General features: G+C 39.4%; 1 protein-coding gene across 7 annotated transcripts in view; it reads right to left on the reverse strand.

Moving 5' to 3' along the window:
• Positions 1 to 19716, reverse strand: part of kirrel3b (kirre like nephrin family adhesion molecule 3b) — a 200831-nt gene that overhangs the window by 64910 nt on the left and 116205 nt on the right. For all 7 annotated transcript variants that reach the window (XM_053235210.1, XM_053235207.1, XM_026927410.3 and 4 more), the window contains exon 2: positions 6895 to 7044. In XM_053235210.1, coding sequence (XP_053091185.1) covers positions 6895 to 7044 — 150 coding nt within the window. The remainder of the gene's footprint in view (positions 1 to 6894; positions 7045 to 19716) is intronic.

Genomic DNA, 19716 nt, shown 5'->3' on the forward strand with positions numbered 1-19716 from the left:
TTTCACTGTGGAACGTTCACGGCACGTTTCACAGCCCTCTCGATATAAGTGACTTCCACGGCTCTCATGAGGATAATTTCTCCATAATTATTGCAGACGTCTGAATTTAGATGAGATTGGCTTTTCAGGAATGTTTCTATAAGCCTTCGCTGCTTAGCACCAACCCTCTTTTTCCAAGACCCAGTGATGACTAATTATTGAATGGAAGCCAGCTTTAAAAATGAACTCACTCTGGTTTTCTATAGGTTTTATTTTATTTTATAGAGAATCCAGAGGTGGGGTTAGGTTCCGCAAAATTTACAGCTGCTGTTCTATTCTTTGCTTTTTCAGTTAATATTCAGTTAATATCCACTGACTCCCTACTTGGATTTCTACCAGTGAATGCCTGGAGGCAGAATATCGATTTTGCTTGCACTGTCCATCAATATGAGTCATGCTAACTCGAAAGAATGCACAATGACATAATTGTCTTACAATGAGGGACACCTCCTGCTCCACAGGCTCCCATAAGCCGGTCAAACCTCACTGTCCATATATCTTTTATCATTCTGTCCAAGATCAGATGCTTATTGTTGGTAGGTTATTCATTGACCAGAAATGCAATTCAGTGGAGCCAGTGCTACAAACTTGTACTGTATTTTATATATGTGTCTGACTTTATTTCTTGAAACATCCAAGGCCAGTTTTGAGCACATCTGCTCTTTCCTGTGTGGTTATTCATTCATTTATTGTCAGTAAGCTTTTTATCCTGGTCAGGGTTACAGATGATCCACAGCCTATGCAATGTAGAGGTAGGAATACACCTTAGATGGGACACCAGTCCATCGCAGAGCAACATGCACACTCATATTCACACCTAGGGGAAATTCAGAGCAGCCAATCCATCAACCAGCATGTTTTTGGGAAGTGAGAGGAAACCGGAAAACCTAGGAAACTCTGCACAGGCAGTAAACCAAGCTCAGAATCGAACCGGGAACCCTGGAGCTGTGCTGCCCACTGCACCTCTGTGCCACCCATTCTCACTACTGCACTAATCTACTTCCTATAACCTACCCGTTTCTTGATCCATCATCAACTTATGAAGGAACGATACATGGAAGAAGAAAAGGGGCAAAACTAGACCGCGCTTTGGATATAATGAGTTTTAAGTCCTTGAGCCTGAAAGTTGAGGCTGTTGTGCCACAAACACCAATTGTTGCCCTTTGACTCATTGGATCCCATTCAGTATTAATAGACCATTAAGTGCCCATTGTTTTCCCCATTGAGGGGAAGAAGAGTAGCCAATTATGTTGCCGTGTGTTTTATCTGCCCACATATAGCTTTTAATCTGTCTCAGTGAGTGGGATGATGCCAGAGGAACAGAACGACTGAAACATTTAATGACCCATCAAAACAGCTATTGCTCGCATCACCACACCATAATCAGTGGGGATTCAGAATCAGAGAAAAAAAAAATCTGTCAACTTATTTGAAATGACTTGATTTATCCACACTTTGTGCTTACTGTAACTAACAACATCTCATATTAGTCAAGGATCATCCAAAAGAAATTGTTAGAACAGGCATACTTATGTTACGATATCTGTTTCTTAAACTACATTTTTGTATTTAAAAAGAACCTGAAACACCAGGTGATGTAGCTGATACTTCAAAGCAGTCAAGTTTCCCTATGTATTCATAGCTAGTCAAAGAAACTGGAACACCCTAAATAACATTAATGGCCACTGACTCAGCTCGATACTCTGGTTTATTCTCCTGCCAAGGGATTGATGGATTTCCTGAAGCATCTATTAACACTTAACGCCCAGCTGCAAATCTTAAGGACTTCCTTTATCAGTCAGGGAAAGAGTGTGTAATTTAGTTCCGCAATAATGTCCAATGCATTATGGACTAAAGGTCATTTGCAATACCATCAGCATACATGGACGTTAAGAACTCCTACTCATCCATGCAAGCGTACGGCATGACCTCTACAAAGCACATGGTTTGACCCAGCCAGCTTTTGGCAGCAATCATGACTACTAAATACTAAATCATAAATACTAACCTTGACATGACCTATATCACGTCTTAACATGTAGCCCAAATCATCTACAATTTCTTTACTTCTGTAAATGAACAGAGAGGCAGAAATGTTTTTAAAAGGCACCTGGTTTGTAGAGATCTGTCTAGTTGTGGTGAAATGACTGGACTTGGAGATTTTTCATCTATTTACTCACCTTTGCCTGTTGCACCAGCTGAACGTAAGCTCTATCGTAGTCTATACTGAATGTACGTGACTGCTAAATTTGAGTCTAACGAATATTAAAAAGTAACAGTTGCACCAGCTGACAGTTTCAGCCTAGCCTTAATGTAGATAGTCATGGTATATGATCACTGGACATGCAACATATAAACAGGAGGGATTATAAGACTACACATAGGCTGTTTTTATATGAGCCAGCATAGGAAGAACTTTCATTTTTAGCTAAGCATTAGTTATTTTTTGTAGCAATGATTCGAAACATTCCAGTATAGTTGTTGCAAGAGAGCTCAAGGAGCACACGGTCTCTCTATCAATCCCATGAATTCATCTCACTCTGGATGAATTGTGCATACATTCCTGAGCAACCTAAGAGGATCATGGATCAGCGAGAGGAATAAAACAACACATCCATTGATCACAATGAGTCCTGAAGACAGCATATGTCACTGAACACAAACAATGCAAAATAGCCCCATTAGAGCTAATGGATCCATCAGGCCAGGAATGCATGAGACTTTATAGCCGATCAATGATGAAGGAAGTGGAGACGGGCATCAGTGATTAATGGCTGCTTGGGTGAGCCAGTGTATCTTCCTAAAGCCTTTCCAAGAGCAAACATGAGAGAGCGAGAGAGAAAGAAAGACAGGATGTGTTGATAAGTTGCATGATTGCAGATCATAGTAGGATTATAGCTCCTGACTGACTGCTATGTGAAAGCCGAGAAGACATCACAAGTTGTTCCAAATGAGGAGAACAACTGCAATGTATGAAACCATGGTGTGAATTCAATCTGTTCAATTAAGACCAGGCACCACAGGAAAATACCTCCAATTGTCAGTTTTCATATTTCTAGATATTTTTCATCTATTACATACAAATAAATAATACCATGAAACGACAATATTCGGAGGAAAAACTACATAAACACAGTTGGGCATTGCTCAACCCTAATAGTTTCTTTGTTGAGCTGTTGATAGATATTGGATTTTAGCTCTCAGATCTGATATCATGACCAGCCGTGACTGAGAGTCAGTGTCAGTGAAATACAAAAGGAGGTGATGAAGAAAGGTAAGGGACTGATAAAAATCAGTTCTCTCTCGTTTTTTTTCTTGTGTCTTCAAGTGTGATCAGAAGTAATTTCTCTCATTTTAATCACTGCTCTTCTGCTCTGGATTACTAGGCCCCAGAGAGACAGGCTGCGAGTGCACCTGCACTGCGAAGAGTGGATTTGGATAACTATTGTGCTGTACAAGGTGTCACACTTATGTTAATACAGACAGCTGCTCGCCTCATTCCAGCAGTCGTAGATGTGTCATTTTTTTTTATTGACGAGATTGGCGCTTGTTGGCGTAGGCAGCAGCGTTAAAAAGACCAGCTGTGGTGCGATATTTCTTTAAGTGCCTTGCTCTTCAATGCTCGATGCTTGGCTTTTAAACCATAGCTCTTAGCATTTTGTGGAAAAAAAAATAAACAAAAACAAAAAATCATACAGACAGCCTTCATGAGCCTTCATTAAATTCATCACGGCTTTGTGTGCAAGTCCGCCATCGATCCGCATAAAAAACACGACAGTTTGCCCATCTTTCTCATTTCACTCCTATTACTGTTAAACTGACACAGATGTTCCATTAGGCTTTGTTCTCACTCTTCTCTCATTAGCGTGAGTCCCACTTTGTCCCCTTTCCTTCACCACTCTTGTCCCTATTGTTTACAGCCCATGGCTGGTTCCTCAAGAGCACAGGGAACTTGTTGGGACACAGCCACCCACAAAGGTTTAATTAGCGTGCAATATCAGCAGCGAGATGGCACACAGGCATGACCACTGAAGGTCAGAGGAGACAAGACCCAAGATCTTCAGCTGAATACATATTTAATGGAAAATTCTGGGCCACAGCTTAGTGGAGGCTCAGCGGACTCTGAGCAAAGTCAGAGCTCCAGGGTTCTGCATGTGCCAGTTTTTCAAGAATTAGGTGTTTGAATCTTACTCTGAATCTTATAAAGCTTTCCTATTTGGAGAAAACATTAAGGTTCTGATATAATCTTTTGGGTGATTTACAAAGAATCATTTTGTATATGGCGTCACTTTCACAAAGCTGAAGACGTCAATGATTTTTCGAGAGAGTTTGAACCTCTAGGGCAGCCAAAAGTTCTCCAGTATAACAGAGTGTTACATCTAGTACAATGTCATTTAAAAGTGATGAGGCATACCAAAAACTGTTCTATATGGATGTGAAGTAAATGAGTATGTATCCTGTTCATAACATATATGCAAATTAAAACCTTTTCACAGCATCTCATTATTGACATCAAACATCAGAGGACCAGACGTGTAGCAAATATCTAATGTGAAAGTAAGTTTATGACAGCAATACTAATTTATGGGCTTTTTTTATTGTACACTATAACCCGCTGATGCTATATAAATCTATATAAACATTGACTCTGTCCTATGTGTACACACAGAAACACCCCAAATCTTCAGTAACCACTTGGTCCTGATCAGGGTCGTGGTGGATCTACAGTGGAGTCTGTCCTGGGAACACTTGGTTTAAGTCAGGATGGATGAGTCGACAGTCCATCACAGGTCACAGTGAACAAACATATTCACACACTCATTCACACCTTGGGGCAATGTACAGTCCCCAATCCACCTACTGTCAAGTTTTTGAGAGGTGGGAGGAAACCAAACAACCCCCGAGGAAAACCATGCGGACACGTGGAGACAAGTTGCATATTTATTAGACCAAACCTGCAAAATGGACAAGATTTTTTTTAAAATTTTGCTTATGTGAAAGACATAATCCTCTGTAGACCTTGTTAGTAAGACATTTTTGTGAGTATTATCAAGCTTGAAACATGCTTTTACACACACAAACCTTTAATAAATCAGAGCCTGCAGACATGTCAAAAAAATTCTGACTTGCTGCATTTATGAATATGCATGAGAAGCAGAGCACTGAAAGGTCCTGGGGGATGGAAAGGTTGCAAGGATCACAATTCAATAAGTGTTATGCAAAATTAAACAATTAGACTGATTTAAAACAAGTAGCAATTTGCAAATGAGGAGAGACGCACGTCAAAAGCTATCAGCTAACTAAAAGCACTTCACAGGCTCACAGATTATAATTTGGTCTTGTTTTATATTACAACTTTTAGGGAGATGTAAAGAAGATAATAATAATAATAATAATAATAATAATAATAATAATAATAATAATGATGATGATGAATAGAAACCTATAGAAGTGGTTTACTATAAGCTAAACCTATAGAACTATTACTATAAGCTAATCATCTAAAAGCAGCTCTGTATGAACCCTCATTGAAATTTTTGTTCACTGGAATAAAATATCTTTTCATTTGCTATCAGAAGATTACAGATTTTGATACCACATTAGTCTCATAAGCCAAGCTTCTTGGTTTTGCTTAAATCTGGTTGTCAGTATGGCCAAGAACCACCTACAGAAATGGGGCATTTGACTGACGTTGCAGGTGACCAATCATAGACCATTTCCCATAAACCATTCATGCACATGCACAAGATCTATCTAGTTTACTCACCACAAGCTGTTTTAAACCAAACTTTCTAGGATTTACTTAAACTGTGATTTTTTTAAACCAATGATAATGTCTTGGTAGTTTTGTCACAAGTTTTTCCCATTAGAAACTACCACAAAGAAGTAAGTTTATAATTAAATGCAAAGCCTCAATGTCCTGAAGCTTGCGGCCAAAAAAGTATACAAAAGACACTGGATGTTTCATGTCTGATGTTGATGCTAGAGATGTTCCTTGTCTCTGAGATCCCATGGTATTCAACAAAAACTTCATAGGAGTGGGCAGTTTTATCTTTTTTTGTGGGTGGGAGTGGGCGGTCAGATGTGAAGCACAAGGGACAAAAAAAGGCCACATTCATTAACATGCGCACACACTGGGTGCTTGTGCAGTACTGCATAATGCATTTAGTGTTTTCATTCATTTATCATCAAGAAGTGCTTTATGCTGGTCAGGGTCATGGTGGTTTAATTATTGATTTGTTTATATTCTAAGAAATAGAACCAACTTAGTTTGTCAGAAAATATCACGGGCTGGTGCAAACAATTATAATTATGGGAGAGGACAGGATTGGTAAAAATTTATGCAAGAGTGGTTGGGATTGATCAAACTTTCTGCAGGAATGGGTAGGATTGGTCAAAGCTTCCATGAGAGTGGGTGGGAGCAGGTGGGATTGATTCAACTTTCTCTGGAAGTGGGTGGGATTGATCAAACTTTCTGTGGAAATGGGAGGGATTGAACAAACTTCCCATGGAAGTGCATGGGATTGATCAAACTTTCTGTGGGAGTGGAAAGGATTGAACAATTTCTTGTGGGAGCATGTGGGATTGATCAAACTTTCTGTGGGAGCATGTGGGATTCATCAAACTTTCTGTGGAACTGGGTGGGATTCATCAAACTTTCTGTGGGAGCAGGCAGGACTGATCAGACTGTGTGTTAAGTAGGTGAGATTGGTCAAGGGTGTCTGCAGGAGTGGTCAGGAATCGGCTTTCTCCAGTTTCCCCATTCTAGATTTAACCAAATGTACAACGCTGCTCCTTTTTAACAATAATTACCTGACTTCATTTATTTGGTAAAGGATCTGGTGTTTTTCCTACCTGATAGGTCTCGTCCAACACCCAAAGCCAGGCCATCTTTGATCCACAGTACAACACCGTGGTAGCCAGGAATGGAGCACGGCAGAGTGACCGGTTGGCCAGCCACTACCACCAAGTCCTGGGGCTGCTGGGAAAACATGGCAAGGGCTCCTGGGAAAAAAAAAGGAGGAGAATGTTTCTGTCAAACACTCAGGCAACAGTTGAAACACCTTGTGTCCATTTTAGAGTTACAAGAGCTCCATCAAATATTCCCCTCGGCAAAGGTCCTTCAAGTCATTAAAATTAATATCTCATGTTAATGGCGCAGCAGGGCTCTCGTCTGTCTGTCAACACCATGTAACAGAGAGCCACTCTGAGACACACTCATATGAAATGAGCACTGCTTCTTAGTGGATTACATTAGATGAGATTGTGGGTGGTGTCTTTTGCTATTTGTGCCTCTTAAGAGAGGTGTCAGTTACAGCGTGAGAGAGAAATAATCCAAGACCTCAGAGGCAATTTGCTTTAAAGTGGCCCCCTGGATTTGTCTAAAATAGCAAAGTCGTTCATTTAGTATTATGACATGGGGTTACATTAGGGCCAACATATAATATCACTCATAATAATATAATATCAAGTAAATTGTAGCCATAACCAACAAAGTTTTTTATGAAAACATAAGTCATTTTTTCTTCTATGTATAAAACAACACTACTGCACGTAAATACTATGCATGTTCTCCCTTTGAATGCATGGGTTTTCTCTGGGTTCTCTGGTTTCCTTCCACCTCCCAAAATCATGCCAGTACATGGAACGGATATGCGAAATAAACCCTAAGTGTGAATGAAAGTGTGAATGTGTATACAACCAGGGCGTATTTCCACCTCACGCCCTGTGGTCCTGGGATAGGCTCCGGATCCATTGTGATCACGACCAGAGTAAAATGGTCATTGAAAATGAATGAAGGAATGGAATTATCAGACCGAACTAATCACAACTAGGGTCTCTAAGTGGTTCTGTCATGAAGCATCCCACTAGGAACATTCCTGAACCTCCCAATGGCCAGTCCTCCCTTTCATTTTTTTCTTTACTAATGTGTGATCATGACAGATAAAAGTTCCTAAAAGCCACTGCGTTCCAGCAAACCTTTCTCTCTGTGTGTGTGTGTGTGTGTGTGTGTGTGTGTGTGTGTGTGTGGCGAGATTGTTTTCTGTAAAGCTGCAGAAATGACCATCAAGGCATCATGTGAGCTGTTTTCTTCCCATCTTATGGTAGCATGATATGTTAAGGTAATATGACTCTGTAAATACATGTATCTTCTCAGATACGGAGCCTCTCCAATGCAGTAGGATGAATGTCTTTCATTTCACGCTGTACCATGCCTTTATTACTATGTCTCACACGCTGACACATAAAGAAACAGTGAGCCCTATGTTTTGTCACTCCTATACAGAGCAGGATGGAGAAATGCGTGCTTGCAGAGAAATGTAATGGAGCGGATTGATGGCAGCGGTGCTGAACCGTTCAGCCGTCTCTAATATCAGCCTTTTTTTTCCCAATCTGAAGACAAAGCTGGGGTTATTTAAGCTTTCTCTGAGACATCTGAGGACAGCACAATTGCTACTTATACCCTTTTCAGATTCCAAGCAGAGAAAAGAAGATATGTGGAAAACGAGACTTCTGTAGATAACAACAGAAAAAAAAAAATGAAACCACCTCTTCTAGTTGAGGTAAAATAACATAGCAATGTAATTGATCACAGGAATGGTGGTGTGAAAGTATTGTATTAGCCAAAAAAGTCACTCTGTCTTCTATCCTGCTCCGAGTGAGGTGTGATAGATAGGCTTGTTAAGAGGTAAACACACGTCTGCGGATTGATTTATACAAATTCTCCCCGGCGGATCCTGCAATCTGCTTTCCTATTATTAAATCAAGACACAAAAAATGGACCGGGAATATGATCACATATATTGCACACTTCATCATTTAAGCCTAGCAGGCTTTGCCCCTAAGTGGCAGTATTTATTTAATTTTAATGCCTCTCCTGTATGTGTGCGTACGTATTTGCTTTGGACTATTTGCAAAGGATTCGTTCACCGCGTGTGAAAACCAGGCAATACCTGGAGCGTGGAAGTAAAAAACGGCTTTCCTCTTCCTTCTCTCTTTTCGTCCATGCAAGTTGTATATTAATTAAATAAATGTCTAAACTGCCTGTGCATGGTCGGTAGTAATGCAACTCTTCATTTTTATCTCCTCAAAAGCGCTGCTTGAAATCTGTTCCACTACCTACTCACATCCCCTACATCGCTGTTATGATGTATCTAATCAGGACGCTTTCCTGCGGGTAGCCACCACCTCACCTCTATGAACACCAGGAATCCTGCTCATCGCTAATTATGACTGTCCGCCATTGCGGAATTATTTTGATAGCTGGTAACAGCTAATTACAACATTTCCTGTGAGACTCTGAGGTGAATTTTAATTCAGAACAGATGAGTTGGGGTGCTGCATTGCATTTCAGAGGTAGTCTACAGTTAATCATTATAAATATATACATATACTTGATGCAATTAGGAAACACTCCCATTGCTTTCTGCCATTCTTGATAGCTAGGCAGCTAGTCCATTGCTAAACTAGCCCTCAGTTATCACATGTAGACATGAGAGAGATTTCAATAGTGGAGTCTCAAATTTGCATTGTTATGTTCTCAGTGGTCAGTAGCCAAACCTACCAACATGCATTATAATTATTTATTTTAAACCACTAAGACTAGATAGCTTAGCCAGCTAGTCAGGCCAGACAGGCTTGTAAGATGGATACTGGTTGGAGGCAGGACATTAAGAAGGAGTATGAAAAGGACTTACAGCACAGACTTTGCTTGGCTAGTTAGTGATCTACAACATGACATGACAAGAGTGATGGCATTGACAGCAGTATTAGCATGAATGTTCTTTAAAATCACTGGAAGCTGACCTGTTTGAGCAGAGTGGATAGATAAGGAGGTGAGAAAGCCAGACAGACTAAAGCTCTGTTGCATCATACTGTTTATCCAGAGATGAGTCAAATACCACTATCAGCAGGTATTCAAACAGCACCGTGGGTAATGCAGGACAGTGAAAACTGACCGATGAAAGAAGTTCAAGGTAAAAAGGTCAACTCAGAAGTTCATTACAAAATAAATCATTGAAGGTCACATGTTAATTATAAGGATTATTATGGAGGTTGTTCAGGGTGTATTTTTTTTAAAAGTAGGCATATACAGTATACACCACCTGGATGGGTATAAACATAGAGGAAGAGCGTGCCATGAGCTCCAGAGGAAAACCTCTTTCATTTTTTTGAGCTCGGTCGCATCTGTGAGCCTTCTGCTTCACTGCCCAGATGGCCATATCTTGAGCCTTCCTCCTCCTCCTCTGTCATATTGTAAGAGTGCCAGCTGCGATGCCAGTTGAGCGTAGCACTCAGCACAGTGAGGAGCATGCTCACTTCTAACAGCCGATTGGTAAAACCATAAGATGAGCACTGCAGGGATGAGCAGCAGGAGCGAAACCAACACGTGAATGCTTCTAGGCCCAGATCTGCACATTAACGTGTATGAGATTGCAAATAAGAAGCCAAAATCAGCAAGTCGTCTGTGTGTGTGTGTGTGTGTGTGTGTGGTATAATTCAGGTGTTGACAGTGATGCTTATACATCTTATGTTTTTAACATATTATTAACTTTGGTGAGGCAAGGTTAATAAAACAAATAAAGTTCATGGCTGTGAACATAGATGCTAAAAAAGGCTGTAGATGCTTCCAAGGTTAGAAGTTATAATCAGCATGAGCACAGCAGGATTCTTGAGCGTCCATGTGTGTGTGTGCATGTTGGTATTAATAGAGTGCTATCTTCTTGCAGACCTGTCAGTGGTGTCTATAACTCTCTTGATCTCACTGTCTTTCCCTAAATAAACATTAACTAAGTTGTTCCAACCAGCAGCTCTGAATATTTTCAGCAAGGGAACATGCAAAGAGAGACGACGCCAGAACTGATGTGTTCTCTGTCAGTAGACAGAGTGTGTGTCCAAGTGGAAGCCTGCACATTTTCGACTGAATCAGCTTTCGAGTGTGTTTTGGCATGAGGAAGATGCAGACTGACACTTCACCAGTCCCTCAGGCTCTTCTCCTGCTCAAACCAAACGAAGAGTTCTGCAGGGCACAAAGTGCCTTAAACGACAGCGGCATTTAAGCAGCAAAGGGCATTAACATGGTTCAAAATGCATCCAAGAGAAATCACGTCTCAGGAAGCCAGTGCTTATTTCAGTGCTTTAGAAACCTTATTTTTAAAGCAGTGTTCTAACAATAAGAGTATTAATAAAAGCTCGTAGGCTTATCAAAGTGATGCGCGACAATCTAGGGCTTTCTTTTTAACAGTGATACTTGTCAGTGAGAGACATGAGAAGCAAGAGTACAATGTGTAAATATCTGCTCTTCTTTTTTCTTTTCTGTTAGTTATTTGACAGAATCACACTTCACCATTGTATCCGTGCAGGGATTAGAAACAGCTGTTGCAGTGAAGTGAAACTCAAAAGAATGATGGAACAACCTGAAATCACTTTCTCTGTGTTTTTTTTAGCTGCATCTCTTAGATGTTTTTTATGCTTTTAATGAATCTACAATTTGCTCTACAAGTTTCTACCTTAAAAGTGCAAAGGAGGGCAGGTTAATTCTAGAAAATTCCATTTCCATTCCAGGATAAGCAGAGCTTATTGGTTACTGCTTGCTTGTTGCTAGTTTGTTCAGGTGCTAGTCAATTTGTACAGTTTTTGGTATTTTTGTGGTCATAAATTAACACGCTATGCTGATATGGGTGGACCACAGAGGTTTTACAGTTTAGCCGTAGCATTTATGATTTTTGACATTGATTTGTTACAATGGTACAGGAGATCAGCTAAAGGAAAAGCCGGTGGAAAAGCCACTGAAATTTACTGAAATCAGGGAACTCAGGCAGGACCTGAAAAGCACATTCATTTCTGGTAGTGGATAATTTGGCTTCATGACAACTTTTTTCTAGGTGAACTCTGACCTGTGAATTGGCAAGCTTCAGCTTTGTGAGCCAACAGAAAACAAGGAAAAGACAAAAAAAAAAACAAAAAAAAAAACATTTGTGCTTACCATGTTTGGTATACAGAGGAAACATGGCATGAAGCTAGTAGGGTATTACAGACCTGAAACACTTCTGAAACACTTAATAAATAAATAAATAGATAGATAGATAGATAGATAGAATCATGAATGCAGTTTTCCTATCTGTCTTTAAGTGTTTGTATGTGTGTGTGAGACCTTGTGATCTAATGCATTGCTCAGCTCAGATTGAATAGTTTCATTATCATACTATTTTTAGAGATTAGCCTACCATCTCATATCACAACTAGCTGTCACTGATCCATTCAAGTAGTAAACTTTGTCCCATTTTATAGATGCACAACTTCTTCATGCTTTACCCGAGCTAGCGGAGCCACAGTGGCTTCTGGAAGGATATCCACACTCAGTGAACAAAGAAGACACAACCGCAGGTGGAAATCAGAGGCTGCCCCAGTCTAAATGAATTCTCCCAATTGCATTTGTGCTAAATGCTGAATCCATCACTGCTGACTGCAGCTTTCAATGCTGTACTCTTTCCCAGATTCTCAAATGCCTTTCACTTAAAGCTTAAAAAGCAAGGCATGTGCATGAAGTCAGTAACCATCTGATCAGCCATCTAACTAGCCTTAGTTAGTAATTTGGCTTTAGCCATATGTTGGGAACAACTGGTATTGTGCATATTGATTTATTTAAAAGCAATGGAAAGATTGTTGATGTATATGAATTTAATTTCATAAAATATGCAAACAATTTGTCTTTAATTTAGCCGCTTGCTCTAGTAGAAATCAAAGAGAACAGAAAAAATATGCATAGTCTAATAATGAGAAGAAATAGTGAGTGTGTCTGTGTGCTTTAAGGGCAAAAGTGGAATAGTGCATGAATATTTAATGCTATAATTATTTTATTAGCAAATACCTCAGTGCTGTTGAATTCTTTATTCTGGTTGGTGAGAAGATTTTCTACAGTAGCAGCTGCCATGTGCTCATTCTAACACATCATCATTAATAGTAACTAGTATCATTTACAGTAACAAAAAAGGAAAGAAACATAAAATATATATATATATATATGTATATATATATATATATATAGTATTTAATATGTTGAAGCTGTCTGAAAGGAGACATTTATTTAACATTTATGGAAGGAGTCTCCAGTGTCAATTCTAGTTTTCCACCACAGTAAAGTCTTCAAGACAAAGACTTTTCTGCTTTTTGTTTCTCATAATATACCAAGCTGTTTTTGTTTGTTTGTTTGTTTGTTTGTTTGTTTTAACTTTATGAGAGAGAGAAAAAGAGAGACTGATGAGGGAATGGCTGTTTATAATAGAAACTAAATAGTTTTGTGTATGTTCCACATCATTAAATATAACCATAAATGTATAAAAAATTATGATGTGCTGTTCTTGAACTAATACAAAATTGTAATCATCATCAAATTGCTGTGGTAGAAGAGGAATAAAAAACAGCTCAGGACGTGCTGTGATTGGAAAAAAAATCACATTCACCTTGTGTAGTGTTTCGTGGCACATCTGTCATATAAATGTAAATCAAATTAAACTTCAGAAGCCTCTGTGTAATCATGCACAAGAATTCTTAATTATTAAGAATTCAACAACAATCATTTACTTGATTACTAAGAATTATTAAGAATTATCTATACAGCCCAACTGGTGCTCACATCCTCACAATCTCATGCTTCCTGCTACTGAGCCTGCTGGCTCGACCTTGCACTAAGCACCCAGGGCCGAGCACTGATTGACAGGGTAAATTTATGCCGGCGCCCTTCCCCGCGGGAGACGGAGCCATTCTCATGGCCTTGATCACTCCCACTCCGCCTAATCCACTGCCGGCGAGCGCTTCAAGGTGCCACGTCGTGATTGACGCGCTTAATTATCTGCAGCGCAATCACTAATTTGACAATCCCGCAGAAAGAACATCTATTAATCAGCACAGCTTCAGAGCGAGGCAATGCTCTTATCGTGCCAGGTCACATTACATTTAAATTTGTTTGTTTCATCACTCTTTTTCTCTGGCAGTAGGGGTTGAGAGGTATTAGCATGCACTCCAAAAGCTTTTGATGAGATGAATTATGAGTTCTTTGCCTTCGGTATTGAACATGCTCTAGGCATTCATCAACTAGAAAAAAATGTTTCCTGAAAGAAGTAAATACATGCACTCACCTTCCACTTTATTAGGAACACTTGTATACCTGCACGTTCATGAACTCATCCAATCAGCCAATCCTGTAGCAGCTGGATTGAAATTGTACAATTTGGAAGACTGGAAAAAGACTAAGCAACATTTTTCCAATCTTCAACTATCTAGTTTTGGTGAGCCTGTGCACTCTGTAGCTTCAGATTCTTGTTCTTTCCTGACAGAAGTGAAACCCAATGTGGTCTTCTGCTGTTGTAGCCCAGCCTCCTCATGGTTCGACATATTGGGCCTTCTGAGATGCTTTTCTGCTCACCACAGTTGTAAAGAGTGGTTATTTGAGTTACTGTGGCCTTTCTGGGAGCTTCAACCAGTCTGGCCATTATCTTCTGACCTCTCATCATTTCCACCTGCAGAACTGCTGCTCACTGGATATTTTCATTCTGTGTAAACTCTACAGATTGCTGTGTGTAAAAAATCCCAGCAGTTTCTGAAATACTCAAACCAAAAATACTCGACTGGTCCCACCATCTCTCAGGGTACAAGAAAGGCATGCATCGTGACTCTTCTCTGTTCTGGCACCTAGGTGGTGGAATGAACTTCCCCTAGATGTCTGAACAGCTGAGTCACTGGCAGTCTTCAAACGACGTCTAAAGACTTATCCTCTTCCTAAAGTACTCAAACTAGCACTGGATTGATAGTATTCTTAGTTTGTGACCTAGCGAACCAGTATCAGAACATATTTATTGATAGATACTGCAAAGTGCTCTGGATGCCACAAATGTAAATGTAAATGTTAAACCAGCCCATCTGGCACCAATAACTATGCCAGGGTTAAGGTCACTGAGATCGTACTTTTTCCCCAGTTTGATAATTGATGTGATTATTACGTGAAGCTGTTGACACAACTGTGTAATTTTATACTGCATTGTGAGATATGATTGGCTGATTGGGTAATTGCATGAATATGTAGGTGTACAGGTGTTCCTAATAAAGTGAGCAGAGAGCGTACATTCGTTCACTTAACTAGTTGTCATATTCATTTCCTGAGAATTGACCAGATTTCAGATTAAGAAATGCATAATTCAGGGTCAGCTAAGAGCAGCTTGACCTTTGAGTGATAATTCCTATCTGAAAGTTGGGGTCACTGCCACAAGTTCATTTCAGATCTCGTTTATCTATCACTGCTGGATCAGATGAAAGGCATTAATATGTAAGTGGATGAGGTGGTGACATTTCAGGTGCTTAACCCAAGGCAATGTGTCGCGCATAAAAGACGGCATGCACCTCTGCACCATTTATTCTGAAAATCTATTGGAAGTATTATATTTGGAGAAAATATACCACCAATCATATCTGCTTCTGATATGCAATACTTTTTAAAGTCCTAAAGGCACATGTGAACTTTCATGAAACATAAATGGGGTAGCAACTTTGCTGTAATTGCTTTTCTTTTCCTCTGTCCATCAGCTGAAGCTTATTTTAGAGAGAATTATATATACTGTACATACTTTAGGATGCCCTTAGAGACAGATTTGAATATATGTATATTATTATAAGAAACTTGTAATATAATGATCAAGTTCATTTAGAAACACAAGCTGGGAAGGTCCAACTGCAGGGGACAAATAGTCTTGATGAATTATTGACTTTAAAATTAAGAAAGGAGTCCTGAAAGTATTTGTGTGGTGGCCCCCCTTCACGCATAGTGAAAATTTTTTTTTTTCCCTTTCAAACTTTGTCCACTGTTATCTATACAGTGTGTGTAAGCTCTCTTCTCTGTTTTGATGATGATGTGATGGCGCAGAAGCATCGCAGATATTTTGACAGCAGGTATCTGATTAGAAACTGAACTAATTAGGCCACTTCACAACAGCATGTAGCAAAACCAACAATAATCAAAGTGTGACTTTCACTGTGTGAGGGGAACACAGTTAGCCAGCAAGGTTTTAGACATTAGACAACAAGGCAAGATTATAAAGTAGCCCCAAAAAAATAAAAACCTTGTTTTGTTAAAATAGATGTATGGTTTCTTAAAGCAGAGAAAAAGCCAATTTTGTCAGAAAAAGAAAATGTTGGTCAAAACATGATTTTTCCTCACTTTTTCAGAATTCAGCTACAGTGACACTGATGGGTTTTCCCAGACCGCCACGCATATGCAGTGTGGGTGGAGGCAATATAGCCTATAATGAGACTGAAAAGGTTCAGCCTGCTTTATCCTGCTTCTACATAATTACCTGGATTGTTAAAAAAAATCCAAACTTCAGGACTCATAAGTATTTCCCATTATATCCTGGCATATATTATCACTAGAGACACATTGGCTCCCTAAGGCACAGCTGGCAACAATGGTCTAATAGTCAAATAAACACAGTGGCAGCAGCATGGGTAATATAAGACAAGATTTATGTGTGCATGTGTGTGTGATTGGGAGGGGGTGGTCTTCATTTTTCCTGATCTGAATGTACAAGCTCATTTCCCGTTCCGCATACACTACTAAAAAACAAATAAGCCGATACTATCTAGTCTCGTCCGGCCCAATTGTGGTATGATGGCTCAGGCTTTAATGAAGATTTGTCTACACCACTGCAAACACAAGGCAAACAAGTGAAATAAAGATTAGCGAGTGAGCAAGATGCCACATTTATGCCTCCAGTAGCACAGCGCATTACGCACAACGGTATCGCTTCCCTGGCAAAATCAAGACGGATCACCCGTGATGATGAGTCCTAAAAATGACAAACGGTAGCTGCAAGAGGCCTTGGGGTTGATGAGTGGGAAAGGGGGACGGCATATTTCACATAATCCTCCGAGAGAGGAAGAAAGCTCAGTATTCATAGAAACATAAAATACCATAAACTGTTATTGAATCTGTTTTGGCCTGTATCGTTCCTCCAAATCTTATCAAATCAGACCAAAAACTGCTCCCAGGCCTCATAACCATAAAATGGCTTTGTGTCATAGCGTTTTATTAATCTTTTCTTTTTTTTTTTTGGCAATGGTTCGGGGAACCTGACGAGTTGTTCATTGTAGACTCAGTGGAACAGTGAAATACATTTGTGCAGTAATCTGAAACCCAACCCCCCACCCCCAACACACACACACACACACACACACACTTGTCATTTATTTTGCGAATCAAAAAAAAAATAAAAATAAAAAAAAGATTGGTTTCCAAGGCAACTCGTTTTCAAATAGAATTGCATATTATTCTAGTCAAGGTACAAAACAATATCTCATCTTCATTTCTCACTGGATTCACTACCAAAAAAAGCAGCTTTTAACAGCATTTTTCTTCTGATTAAAATACCACAGCTTTAATGAATGTTTGATATTGATTGATCAGAAGGTGCTATTTAATTTTCTACAACAACAGCTCTGACAATGTAAATCAAATCACAAATCAACTTACACACAGACTTGTGTGGTGGACACCTCATGTAAGCGGATTGTTGATATGGTGAGGTTTTCTGTGAGGAGACATTTATTTAGCAGTTTTGTCTCCCACAAGTGTAATAGAATATGCCCAGATGTCATCTCCACTCAAGATTGCTGCATATTTCCTAAAATATGCTAAAAATTCTCAATTAGAAATATAGCCATGTTCTAGTCAGCCAACTGCAGCAAAGGCAGAAAAAAAACCCATTAAAGTCACCCTAAAACTCATAACATGTTTGATTTATTTATTTATTTATATGATTACATTATTTGTGGGAATTAAATTCAATGTGCAGATTGGGCAAAGTTTGAAAACTGTTGCTTGAATTGGTTTAGACATAGGAACATGGTGGAGCTGAAAATTGTATTTGAAATTTAATTCATTTGTACTGAAATTGTGATTGGACAGTGTTATTGTGTCACAAAATGTAAGAGTCTATCAAGTTACGATATGCAGATGTGGGCCATGTGAGACAAAGTTAACCACGGCTGGGGGCATTTCTGATTTGTGCACTCATAAAACCTGGATTTCCTAAGGGTAAAAGTATATGCATGTTTATGTGCCTTGTTCTGTTCTTTAATTATTTTTGCATGTATATATACGCTATATAGACAAAATTTTGTGGACACCTGACCATCACACCTATATGTGCTTATTAAACATCCCATTCCCGATTTAGTCTCCCTTTGCTGTTATAATAACCTCCACTCTTCTGGGAAGGCTTTCCAATAGATTTTGGAGCGTGGCTGTGGGGATTTGTGATCATTCAGCCACAAGAGCATTAGTGAGGTCAGGCACTGATGTCAAGCGAGGAGGCCTGGGGTGCAGTCGGTGTCCCAAAGATGTTCAGTAGGGTTGAGGTGAGGGCCCTGTGCAGGTTACTTGAGATCTTCCACACCAACCTTGGCAAACCGTGGCTTTTTGCACAGGGGCATTGTCGTGCTGTAACAGGTTCAAGCCTTTTAGTTCCAGTGGAGGGAAATCTTAATGCTATAGCAAACAAAGACATTCTACACAATTGTGTGCTTCCAACTTTGTGCCAACAGTTTGGGTAAGAACCACATATGGGTGTGATGGCCAGGTGTCCACAAACCTTTGGCCATATAGTGTGTGTATGTATGTATGTATATATGTATGTATGTATGCATGTGCTTACATACATACATACATACATATATACATACATACATACATATATGTATGTATGCATGTGCATATGTATGGAACCGCCACACCAAGCAATTTATTATCAAAAGCAAGTTTATTTCTTAAAATCCATTTTATTGCATTACTGATATATTTCCCAGTAAACTGAAAAACCTAAAAGTACACTTTCATATCACATGAACTCTGATCCACAGATTTCTGTTGCTTTGATGAATATTATATATAAAGGCAGATCAAAGAGTTATGAGATAAAACGGCCCCTGAGGATGATTTTCATACCAGAAGACGTGAGCAAAGTTTTTAATATGTGTAAAATTCCAAACCTAACGAGATGCCATATTCGAAAATATCTACTGAGGAACAAGGCTTCTGTAGCCAGAGGTCTTTACCCAAACTGATAAGAAATGATTGTCAAGAAAAATGACTGAATATTATGATCTACAGAACAAGACAGTTTTTAAGGTGCTCCTCTCATTAAAGTGACTGAGAGAATTTCATCAGATTATCATTCCTGCAAACTCGCTTATTGCATCAGTTTCTTCACGTGTCCTTTGTCATCTATGGATGATGTATTATGCTATAAGAGCATGCGTCTTTACTCCATCTATCCTGGCTAATGCTGTGAAGTGAAATTAAGATATAACAAATTAGCCAGCCCTATTTGGGCTTCTCTAATCCCTATCCACTTAAAAATGAGAAGTGCAATGATTTGTTAGCTTCATTTAATTGTTACGGGAGACAGGAGATGGCGAGCAGGGATGTGGCAAATAGTTAAGATAAATTGTATCAGCAATTAAAGCAGTGCATTTTTCAGCCTATGGAGAGTTCCTCCTAAACAAATTCCTGGGTCTGCCATTCATTCTTAATTCAGGAAAGCTTGGAAATAATTAAGTTTAAAATGCTCTGGGAAAAACTTGACAGAAGTGGTGGGGCTGAGGCCTTCAAACTTGTACAATGTGTGT

This window comes from Pangasianodon hypophthalmus, chromosome 6 (assembly GCF_027358585.1).
Source record: "Pangasianodon hypophthalmus isolate fPanHyp1 chromosome 6, fPanHyp1.pri, whole genome shotgun sequence".
In the NCBI taxonomy this organism is placed as follows: Eukaryota; Metazoa; Chordata; class Actinopteri; order Siluriformes; family Pangasiidae; genus Pangasianodon; species Pangasianodon hypophthalmus.